Source organism: Callionymus lyra, chromosome 5 (assembly GCF_982586985.1).
Source record: "Callionymus lyra chromosome 5, fCalLyr1.hap1.1, whole genome shotgun sequence".
In the NCBI taxonomy this organism is placed as follows: Eukaryota; Metazoa; Chordata; class Actinopteri; order Syngnathiformes; family Callionymidae; genus Callionymus; species Callionymus lyra.
Genome location: NC_141822.1, coordinates 6261069 through 6273559, shown reverse-complemented (window position 1 = coordinate 6273559; position 12491 = coordinate 6261069). Strand labels below are relative to the sequence as shown.

Genomic DNA, 12491 nt, shown 5'->3' with positions numbered 1-12491 from the left:
CAATACACACCTCTAACAAATATATATATTTTTAATTTTCCTGTGTCCTGATAATATCTTTCATTGATTTGAAAGCTCACGATTTCTGGTCTAAAATGTTCCTTAGTGCCTGAAGTGGACATTGAACGTAGCATCTCTACACAAGTCTTACTCTGATGGATGATTCAGTTAAAAAAAAACTATTAGAAATCTTTCAATTATACACTGAACTCTAAGTGCATCTGTATTAGCACGACCTGGTCTAAAGTCAGAGATAAATGCAGGACAAATGTGTCCAGTCGACTTCTACAGGAGCATGGTGGCAGGATGTGACTTTATAATCATGAAAACATGTTCCAATCACTGTTTTTCTTCATGTGACGTATGGAAATAAGAAGGGGATAAAGACGTAGGAGTCAAAATAGCTGCAATTTAGTCTGTCATTATGGGTGTGGTTGAAATTGATGATTAGCTACTCGGGGCATAAAAGTAGCTCGTGATCTGATTTCCTAGATTCTGCATGAAAATACTGTTATCTTTGTTATGGGAGCCCAACCTTTAAAAAATGAAAGGAAAGTATTTTCTGTGTAGAAATATTATCACTATTTGGCGAAGTAAGTGAAAATCTCAGTTGGGCAGGGGGAAGGGTCACTGGGTAGGTGGGTTTGCGGCGCCGCCCAAAGTTTTTAAATTGCGATTTGAGGTGGAAAACAGTCGTGACAGAGCCTCGGGTCATAGTTAGTCGTGTTCCTCGACCCCGAACTAGGTTGGACGGACAGCAAAAAAGTGACCCCCCCGAGGTCGGTGGAGGTCGCTACTGAGGATAATACCGTGATTTACGAAAAGTCGTGTGGTCAAACAGGCAGACTGAGGCCGCCTAAATTTTAGGAGGTCACAGTTTGACGTCTGAACTTTGTCGAAGCAAAGTTTCCAGTCCTTTGGTTGTCCGAGGCCGCCGCTACGATGAAGCGAAGTTAGCACAAAAATTCTAAATTGCGCGGAAATAGCCACTCGGAAACCTAAATGTTGAGGCCACATTGAATCCATTTTGCATCCAAATACACGCACAAAAAGGGATCAAAAGTGTAATAGAATATTCAGGCAGCTGTTTAAAGAGTATTCACGCGAAAGATCAGACCGAGCATGAAGCGTAGATGTTTCCTCTCTGGGCTAGCTAGCCAGCTATTTGTAATAACAATAATAATAATAATAATAATATTATTAAAATATGATGTACCTTTTGGGTTAGGAAATGTTCAAATCCTAACCCTTTCTGGTGAAAATTTGAAATAGTCACGACCGACCTTTACTGCCCCTTATCTGAAACCAATGTTCCAGGTTCATCTGTAAACGTTGAGTTTTAATCCTTAAAGAACTAAACAAACTCAATCTTGATCAGTTTCCTCGACCACAACACTTCATCTGCCACCCGTCTCGCTTCTGTGGGTGGTTACAAACGGAGCCTCCTACTTTCACTCGCAGCCAGAGGCTCTGCCAACGTTCAGCAGCCAGTTTCCCCATAAACCAAGCGGTGTGAAAAGGGTTCTGAGCACAAAGGTCCACCGCTGCTCGGGTATCCATGGAAGGAAATCCATCAGTCTGGTGCAACTGGGGTGAGGAGGTAACCTGATCCTGCAGACACCGACTCGGTGTTTATAGAACCATCAGTGGTCTCTCGATGTTCTGCCGGTCAACAGACGATGTGTTGTATAAACTGTTATTAGTTAGAGACGTGTAGAAGTTTTTTACTAGCGTTCATTGAGAACATCTTTCTAGAAAATCCACTTACACAACAAGGTTTCACATATTTGTACGTGATTGTTTTGTGTGACCACACAGAAAACCATTTAGTGTTTAGGACAGACAGACGGATGGGCAGACGGACGATAGGAGGGACGGACAAGTGGAAAGGCATACAGACAGACAGGCAGAAAGACAGACAAACAGACAGCCTGACAGACAGGCAGACAGGTGGAAAGGCGTACACACAGACAGACAGACAGACGGTAGGACTGACGGACGTAGTGATGGACGGACAGACAGACGGTAGGACTGACGGACGGTCGGACAAGCGGATGGACAGACGGACGGATGGAATGACGGACGGACGGACGGACGGACAGATAGGCAGACAGACAGACAGGCAGGCAGGCAGACGGAAAGACAGGCAGACGGGCAGACAGACAGGCAGACAGACAGTAGGACTGACGGACGTAGTGATGGACGGACAGACAGACGGTAGGACTGACGGACGGTCGGACAAGCGGATGGACAGACGGACGGATGGAATGACGGACGGACGGACGGACGGACGGACGGACAGATAGGCAGACAGACAGACAGGCAGACAGACAGACAGGCAGACAGACAGACAGGTAGAGGCGGACAGATGGTAGGACTGGCGGACGGACGGACGGACGGACGGACGGACGGACGGACGGACGGATGGACAGACAGGCGGACAGACAGGCGGACAGACAGGCGGACAGACGAACAGGCAGATTGCACATTTGTAAATGAATCACTGCTTCCTAGATTGTGAACTGACTGAAATACATATTGTGCTGTGTTTTTTGTATGAATTGGGTTTCAATAAAAACATGGAAAATTGAACATCATGCACATGTTTATGGATCGCACAGATTTCCTTGAATCTTTACTGATGATCCCAAGTTGCTATCAATGAAACTAAAGTCGATATATTGGGTCAAACAACATCACCACCTGGACGAATACGAGGGATTATTTTCTGAACTTTCCTTCAGCTGCAATGGAACATTGAACGCTCTCGTTTCACATCCATAACCAGAACAACAGCAGCACGACTTTCACCCTCGGATCATTACTGGTGTCGTTATAGTTAAAATTTCCAGCGGGTCACTGGATCAACACATTTATGGGGAGAAGGTGAAAGGAAAACAAACCTAATCACCCCTGGACACCACATGTCTGCTGATAAGTTCAGCTCGTGCGGTCAAGAAACACCATGAGTCACGGAGCTTGCAGGAATGAAAACGCAGATAACTGCGAGAGAAAATTGTGTATTAATTAGATAAAGAAGACCAAAAAAAAACAAGTAATGGCAGCGAGCAATAGCAAAAAAATGTGGTTCAACTCCCAGGTCGTCAGTTTGAAACATCGGAGCCTCCCGGGAATTTGCGTTTTTCTACTGCGATGCAACCAGAAGTATTGTTGAAATAAAAAACATACATTTAACATACTTTAACAATATTTTTACATCGTAAAATCATCGTTAAAGTACATCGTATATTATTATATTTTGGTTGTGTGTTTATAAGCTGCTGTTCTTGCTCTTGTGCGCAGTGTGTTGTGCAAGTGTGTAAGATAGCTCTACTGCCTCCCATCGTCCCATTGAGATCATTGCTATCAATTGCATTTTGAAGTGCTGAAAAATATTTAAGTAAAAATATAGGTCAATAACATTAAAATGTGGTTCTAAATGAGCTGCTTGGGGGAGGTCTACGCTGTCTACAGTACTTCTGCTGCCACTTCCATCAGAATTCTTGAATGAAAATTGTTATTGTGTTAATTAATGTTCTAAACAAACATCATTTTGATTATTAGTTTCCATTGCAATATAACGCTGTTCGGGCAAGTTGACAACGTCCTATTTCACAGAAATATTTTAACACAATGGAGAAAAACAAAGGGAATAATAAAAACATTGTTTTTTTTATCTTGCACTTTTTTTTAAAACTTATTTAGGATTACAAAAAATGGGAAGTAGGTTTTGTAAGTTTCAGAAAGTCCTTACAAAGACGAGAACTTGAACTTCAAATCTAGATTCATAAAGTAGAAATACAACGACAAATATTGGGTTTCAATACTACACATATATAGTTGTTAATACACAATCACAACACCAGAGTCAAGTACTGGACAATACTACACATATATACTTGTTACTACACTATCACAACACCAGAGTCAAGTACTGGACAATACTACACATATATACTTATTAATACACTATCACAACACCAGAGTCAAGTACTGGACAATACTACACATATAAACTTGTTACTACACAATCACAACACCAGAGTCAAGTACTGGACAATACTACACATATATACTTGTTAATACACTATCACAACACCAGAGTCAAGTACTGGACAATACTACACATATATACTTGTTACAGATTATTTAGTTGAACAATTCCCATGATGCCTTTCTATACACTGCTGTATTAAGTGATTTACCAGGATTGGATCGAATGTACGTCTCTGTTGCTTTGATAAAAGTGAAGTAAGAGTGAGTGACTGGGCGGCAAAGCATTACAGGAGCAGTTCAGGTCAGCGTTACTGAGAGGGGTTGTTATCTTCAAGGTCCCATCTGGAGATGTGTAACTAATGAACCCTCCCCTCCACGCCCGAAGGATGACTTGACCTCTCAGAATGGGGGGCCCAGGAGATAGATGAGGTACAAGTGGTCTAGTGGTGGGGGATGGGAAAAGTGCAGTGCTGGCTGAACTTCCTCTCGCGGTAGACAGTTGACGACTATAGTCTTGCTTCCTCTTTCATTTGGTATCTTGAACTTTCACTTCTGAATCACTTCAAAGCTTATGTGAACATGAAGAAGGCGTCACGTCACAGAAGACCATCTCTAACACCATCGAAGGAAACCTTAAGAGTATTTATCAAAGTACATCAGTGTCATCGGAATATTTGATGGTTTCATGTTACAGCAAACAAGACAGTTGAACTTTTTTTTAATTATAAAAAAATAATTAATTAATTATGATAAAAAATAAAGCATTATATTAAGGCATGATTTCTTTTTTTCAACAATTTAATTCATTCATTTTCTACCGCTTTATCCCTTCGCGGGGAGACTGGAGTCTATCCCAGTTTCATCGGGTGAGAGGCACGGGACACCCTGGACAGGAAAAAGTCTGTCGCAGGGCACACAAAGACAGACAACCATTCACACACACACACTCAAAGGACAATTTCCCACAGTTCTCAATCAACCTCTGTATGTTTTTGGACTGTGGGAGGAAACCGGAGTGTAAACCCACACAAAAACCTATATAGAAATGCATAACTATTATGATTTTATAATTGGATAAAAAGTCAAATTTTTTGAAAATTAAAGATAGTTTTTATTTTAATCCCATTCATTCAGAAATAAATGTTCTAAAATCTATATTTTTGATTGTAGCTTTTTGAATTCAACATAAAAATCTTGGTCTAAATCTAACAGCCTGATTGGCTGAAAGGTATGAACCGAGTCCTATTTTTGGTTTTCTCCTGTGGGACTATTATCACTACTTTTTTTTTCCATTTGGCCTGTTAACAAATAGTTGGAACCGAATCACGTAATTTTCTCCAAAGTCCACTGGGATCTCGTGCAAAAGCTCCATTTAAGGATTTTCTTTCGCCAACAGGAATTCTACAATTTTACATCTCAATCTAAGTAACTCAGTAGAAGTGTTTGGTAGCTTTCTTAGCATTAGCTGTATTTGCAAAACCCAATAGATTTCCACATGTATCAGATAAATCTTGTCTTAGTCTTAGGACTTATGATCATGTACTTAAGTTCAGAGGCTGAACGGAGAATAGTGTATGTTTTCTCAGACGCCTGTGTTTAAGATAAGACAAATAACTATTGAACAGAGGCTCAAATAACAGTAAAAATAAGGTCATAGGAAAATAATTTTAATGGAAAATAGGTGAAATGCTGTAAATGAATATTTTCTCGGCCCATGACCAAAGATGCTAAAATATTTTGGCCCCTTGTTTGATTGAGTTCGACACTGCTCTGAGGAATACAACTAGACTTTTCACCAAATTTTCATGTTTTTGGTGATTCCCATTAACAGGATGGAACTTAACCCGATCTCTTTTGATTTGTGCCGAAATAATGTATCATCTCTTTTATATTACCTGACTCCCTTCCTGCAGCTTTAATCCGAGTACCTTCTGGACGACCGAGTTAGTTTAAAAAGTCTTCCATGAACTCATTAGACGACCTTGCATGAAGTATAAGTGTCAAATACTCTTATGAACCTTTCTCATGATTCAAGTTCAATATAATACGTGTATCTGAGATCACTTTCTAAACCGACCATGAACATCATTTAACAAACTATTGTAATGCAGTGATACTCGGATTATAGATCATTACGTCTTTGTTAGTGTTTTTATTCCGCGCTATACTTTATGTTGTTGTACAGCTGAGTTTAGTCGTACTTCACTTTTAAATATCTGGTCAATGCTGGAGTCAGTATAAACCAGAAGGGCGTGGCTGCTTGTTGGCCTAAATATATATAATTTAAAAGGGAAATATGAGTAATAACCATGTAATAAGTGGGCGTCACATGCAAGTGAAGGAAAAAAATCTTAATTTGTCTTTGCCAGAAAAGTGAAGTTCGCATGTTGAGATGTTCGTTCTGTTATGTTTTACTTTGAAATGTATTTTATTTTAGCATTTTATTCAGTCGTCGTACTTTTACTTTTACTTTTCTGTCTAAAAGTAGACGATTCTACGATTTTATCTTAGACTTTTGACTTTGAAAATGTCTTTTTTCCTAATGTGAGGATGACACTGAGTAGGAGGTACAGATACTTCAGGGTATAAAAGAGTCTTTGGGCCGCATTAAGTGAAAACAAGGGCCACTAATGGCCCCCGAGCCTGCTTCTTTTGGGCTGTATGTGTATAACTCGAGACCTCGAGGCTAAACTTAACCTGCGATGTGTTTGGATCAGTTCCATCTTCAATTGAAAAGGCAACATTGGCTGATAAAAATATTGATTGTATTAAAGTAGGAAATGAATAATAATACATAATATACATTTAAATCGAATAATTAGGAAATATTTTTAATGTATTCCTTCATTTTCTCTTTATCAATATTAATCAGCCAATATTTATTTTTCAAAAGCAAATTTAAGGAGGATCTAATCCAAGTCCACACCCTGCCATGTCGCTTTTTTTAGTAAAAGTTTGAAGATCGAAATTGTTTACTTTGACCAAAAAAAGTACTTTTTTAAATTTTATTCCAAAAGTTAACAAGAGCAAAACTTCAAATCTAAACTAAAAAAAGAAAATGGATTATTTTGTAATATGACTCATTATTGGTGAACATAATTTTATTATTTATAATTTGTATAAAGATCATTCATAACCGTTTATAACGTTTTTTAACAGTTTATAACAGCTTATAAAAGTTTGTAACGGTTTATAACGATTAACGGTTTTAACAGTTTATAACAGTTTATAACAGTTTTTAATGGTTTATAGCGGATTATAATAGTTTGTAACGGTTTATACGGTTTATAACAGTTTTAACAGTTTTAACAGTTTTAATGGTTTATAGCGGATTATAACAGTTTGTATCAATTTATACGGTTTATAACCGTTTATAACAGTTTTAACAGTTTTAACGGTTCATACCGGATTATAACAGTTTGTAACAGTTCATACGGTTTATAACAGTTTATAACAGTTTTAACAGTTTTAACAGTTTTAACAGTTTTAACAGTTTATAGCGGATTATAACAGTTTGTAACGGTTTATACGGTTTATAACGATTAACGGTTTTAACGGTTTATTACAGTTTATAACGGTTTGTAACAGTTTATAACCGTTTATAACGGTTTATAACAGTTTATAACAGTTATAAAAGTTTATTACGGTTTATAACGGTTTATAAGAGTTTTTAAGGGTTTATAGCGGTTTATAACGGTTTATAAGAGTTTTTAAGGCTATATAGCGGTTCATAACGGTTCATAACGGTTTATAACGGTTCATAACGGTTTATAACGGTTCATAACGGTTTATAACGGTTCATAACGGTTTATAACGGTTTCTTCTTCTCATCTTACTAATAACGTGCTGTGACGTCATGACTCTTGGAATCCTTTGAGTGAGTTCTGAGGCCAAACAGAGTGAGATTATAAACAACACACACTAGAATGTTTGTCAATAACTAAAGCAGGGAGAGAAAAAAAAACAAACACACAATTCATTCATTGTTGAAGTTCAAACTCTCAGCAGCACAAACGACTGACATTTAGAAATAAATTGAATCACATTTTTGTTAGTGTTGTCAAAAGTTGAGTTGAGTTTTTTTTTCAAAGTTTAAAAAAAAAAAAGTTCTTACCTTCTTGAGGCGGTTGTGCATGAGCGCGCGGAAGACCTGAGCCGCGTACAAAGTGACCCCCAGGACCAGCAGGGACGCGCACACGGTTCCCACCGCATAGATCGCGCAGGACCTCCGTGTCATGTCTGCAGGTGTTTCCAACACTCGATGCAAATACTTGGAAGTTTTACTCTGAGTTCGGAAACTTTTGCAGCCGCTGCATGAAGTGAGAGGCGCGTCTTGTTTCTCCTCCTCAGAAGAAGAACTGATTCAAAAGTTGGTTTCTTCTCTGGTGGTCACCGAGTGTCTTCTCAGATGATACCAGGATGACAAGGTGGTCCTCAGAGGTGACGTCTCGTTCAGTTCTAGTAGTAAAAGTTCAGCGAGTATTTGTCTGGGTTAGCTCCGCCCCCCCCGCCGCAGGAGCGTGGCTGTGATTGGTCGGATCGGTTGGTGTGACCTCGGGGTGTGTGTGACGTCAGCAGCTTCAAGGACGCTTTTATTTCAAACTTCTTTATTTACAAGCGCGACGCTTCCTGTTCGATATTTCACAGGAGTTTATGACACGAACGCTGGCAACGATTTGACCAGGTTTATGTTTGTCTTCAACGGTTTATGTGCAGAGATTTCTTTTTTTTTTTTACAGATCATAAATTCACCTTCCTTTCAAATAATCACTGATCCATATCATTGAGAAGGCATTTATTTTTCATTGATTTATGAGAGAAAAGAAAGTTGCAAAAAAAGTGTAAACTACGGTGGCCCAGAAGGGAAAATCAAATGAACAAACTCTGTGGAAAAAAAAATACAATTTACTGAAACCAATTTACAAACTTATTTTTTAAATTGCAATTACCTGAAACTCATTTACAAACCTTAAAACAAAATCACAATTTTCTCAAACAAATCAACAAACTCTGAATTTTTTTTGTTGCAATTTCCTGAAACTAAATAATAAACTCCGAAAATTCTTAAAATTGTGAATTTGTTCCAAGAGTCTGTCATTTAAATTTAAGAGTTTTTAAGTTTGTATTCAGGAAATTGTGGGGCTTTTTGTATACAGTTTGTAAATTTGTCAATACATTCAGGTATTATAAGCTTTACAAAAGGATTTCTGAGTCTTTCCTTAATTATTTTTAAACTGATGGCTGTTTCATGAAGCTTCATCAACACATCACTACCATCTAGTGGACTCTGAAGATAATGACACTGTTTCATGAAGCTTCATCAACACATCACTACCATCTTGTGGACTCTGAAGATAATGACACTGTTTCATGAAGCTTCATCAACACATCACTACCATCTAGTGGACTCTGAAGATAATGACACTGTTTCATGAAGCTTCATCAACACATCACTACCATCTAGTGGACTCTGAAGATAATGACACTGTTTCATGAAGCTTCATCAACACATCACCACCATCTAGCGGACTCTGAAGATAATGACACTGTTTCATGAAGCTTCATCAACACATCACTACCATCTAGTGGACTCTGAAGATAATGACACTGTTTCATGAAGCTTCCTCAACACATCGCTACCATCTAGTGGACTCTGAAGATAATGACACTGTTTCATGAAGCTTCATCAACGCATCACTACCATCTAGTGGACTCTGAAGATAATGACACTGTTTCATGAAGCTTCATCAACACATCGCTACCATCTAGTGGACTCTGAAGATAATGACACTGTTTCTTAAAGCTTCCTCAACACATCACAACCATCTAGTGGACTCTGAAGATAATGACACTGTTTCATGAGGCTTCATCAACACATCACTACCATCTAGCGGACTCTGAAGATAATGACACTGTTTCATGAAGCTTCATCAACACATCACTACCATCTAGTGGACTCTGAAGATAATGACACTGTTTCATGAAGCTTCATCAACACATCACTACCATCTAGTGGACTCTGAAGATAATGACACTGTTTCATGAAGCTTCCTCAACACATCACTACCATCTAGTGGACTCTGAAGATAATGACACTGTTTCATGAAGCTTCATCAACACATCACTACCATCTAGTGGACTCTGAAGATAATGACACTGTTTCATGAAGCTTCATCAACACATCACTACCATCTAGTGGACTCTGAAGATAATGACACTGTTTCTTGAAGCTTCCTCAACACATCACAACCATCTAGTGGACTCTGAAGATAATGACACTGTTTCATGAGGCTTCATCAACACATCACTACCATCTAGCGGACTCTGAAGATAATGACACTGTTTCATGAAGCTTCATCAACACATCACTACCATCTAGTGGACTCTGAAGATAATGACACTGTTTCATGAAGCTTCATCAACACATCACTACCATCTAGCGGACTCTGAAGATAATGACACTGTTTCATGAAGCTTCATCAACACATCACTACCCTCTAGTGGACTCTGAAGATAATGACACTGTTTCATGAACCTTCATCAACACATCACTACCATCTAGTGGACTCTGAAGATAATGTCACTGTTTCATGAAGCTTCCTCAACACATCACTACCATCTAGCGGACTCTGAAGATAATGTCACTGTTTCATGAAGCTTCATCAACACATCACTACCATCTAGTGGACTCTGAAGATAATGACACTGTTTCATGAACCTTCATCAACACATCACTACCATCTAGTGGACTCTGAAGATAATGTCACTGTTTCATGAAGCTTCATCAACACATCACTACCATCTAGTGGACTCTGAAGATAATGACACTGTTTCATGAACCTTCATCAACACATCACTACCATCTAGTGGACTCTGAAGATAATGTCACTGTTTCATGAAGCTTCATCAACACATCACTACCATCTAGTGGACTCTGAAGATAATGACACTGTTTCATGAGGCTTCATCAACCCATCACTAGTAGTAGTACTAGTAGGAGACGCAGTAATAGTAATAGTAGATGAATTTTGAGTCAATCAATTTGAGTTAGAATCTTTACAACATTTTGTCATTAAATAACGAATGTAGTTCATTTTTACCTGATGTTCCAATTCAAGATTAATCGTTAATGACAAAAGTGTAATAAATAATAAACTGAAGTTGAATCAAGAGTTTTGCCTCCAAAGCTTCAGATCCAAATGTATTTAAAGACGATGTTTAATTGTCGTTCAAACTAAAACACAAACTAATAACGTGTATCCAGAAGATTCCGCAAGTTTCAAGCGAGACAAACGGACATTCTTGACTTTTTTTTTTTCCCGCGGCAGTGAATCCACGAGTTTGTGTCGGGAGTTCGTTCAAGAACACGGTGGAAGTCGTCTGTTTCAAATCTCCACTCAGACAAAACACTCACTTCAAAGGCTATTGAAGAACATCCTCCGGGCGGCGTTTCATGTGCGGAGCTTCTGTCGGAGAACCTCGTCCATATTGTTCCTCATATTGTATTATATTGTATGCATCGCGTATGACATGAAGCGTATCTCGCTCAAAACAGGAAGTCATCGCTTCAACTCCTTCATTGTCTGAAGTTAAACTTTACATCATGTTTGTTATCATCTCATTTATGTCCCTTGAAAGCTTGTGTTGTGTCCGTTCATCGTCCGAGTGTCGACATAATGCGACCGTATGGAAGTAAATCTTAATAATACGCAAGTATCTGCATTTAAATCATGTTTAAGTCTCGTCTTAAAACACACTTGTATTGTCTTTTAACACAGCATGAGACTCTGAGCTGTTTTTAGTGCTTTTGACTTGTTTTATTTGATATTGTTTTATTTCTGTGTGTTTTCTTTCGTGTCATTGTACAACACTTTGTATCGACTGTTGTTGTTTTTAAATTGCTTTATCAATAAGGTTGAGTTGACAGTTATCATTTCAGATGTTTGAGCTTTGGGTATTTTTAAAATTAAAATGTTGTTTTTCAAGAATCAAACCATTGAATTTGACAATTTTTACATTGAAAGAAATTAAATAATAAAAAAAAAGACATACATTTCCATAATTAATTCATATTTTTTACACGTAAAGTACTTTAAAGTAGTCGAACTTTAAGCCAATCATGCGTCGCACGGACGATCACGTGACTGATCCATCATTCTTTTAATGTATTGTCTGGTGGAATAATTACAGCAACATTTTTACGTTAAATTTAAAAGACTGCAGATAGAAAAACTAGAGATTTCGAATATCGAACCCTATGAGAAAAACTAGTTTATTCAGTTTAAAACTATTTGTTTCTAATTTAAAAAAAAAAAATTCTACCTTTCAATGAAGAAATGATTGAATTAAATTATTCAATGAAAACAAAACAAAACTTTCAATACATTAAAATATTAATTTAAATTATTGAAATTACAAATTTAAAGAACTGTAAATTATTGCAATAAATATATTTTGATGCTTAACCCTTGTCTAATCAGTGGGTCAAGATGACC

General features: G+C 37.9%; 1 protein-coding gene across 2 annotated transcripts in view; it reads right to left on the bottom strand.

Annotated features, from left to right (window-relative positions):
• Positions 1-8460, bottom strand: part of LOC148079152 (lysosome membrane protein 2-like) — a 34515-nt gene extending 26055 nt beyond the window's left edge. For both annotated transcript variants that reach the window (XM_087790616.1, XM_087790617.1), the window contains exon 1: positions 8111-8460. In XM_087790616.1, the coding sequence (XP_087646742.1) occupies positions 8111-8233 (123 nt within the window). In that variant the 5' untranslated portion in view covers positions 8234-8460. The remainder of the gene's footprint in view (positions 1-8110) is intronic.
• Between the last annotated feature and the right edge of the window lie 4031 nt (positions 8461-12491).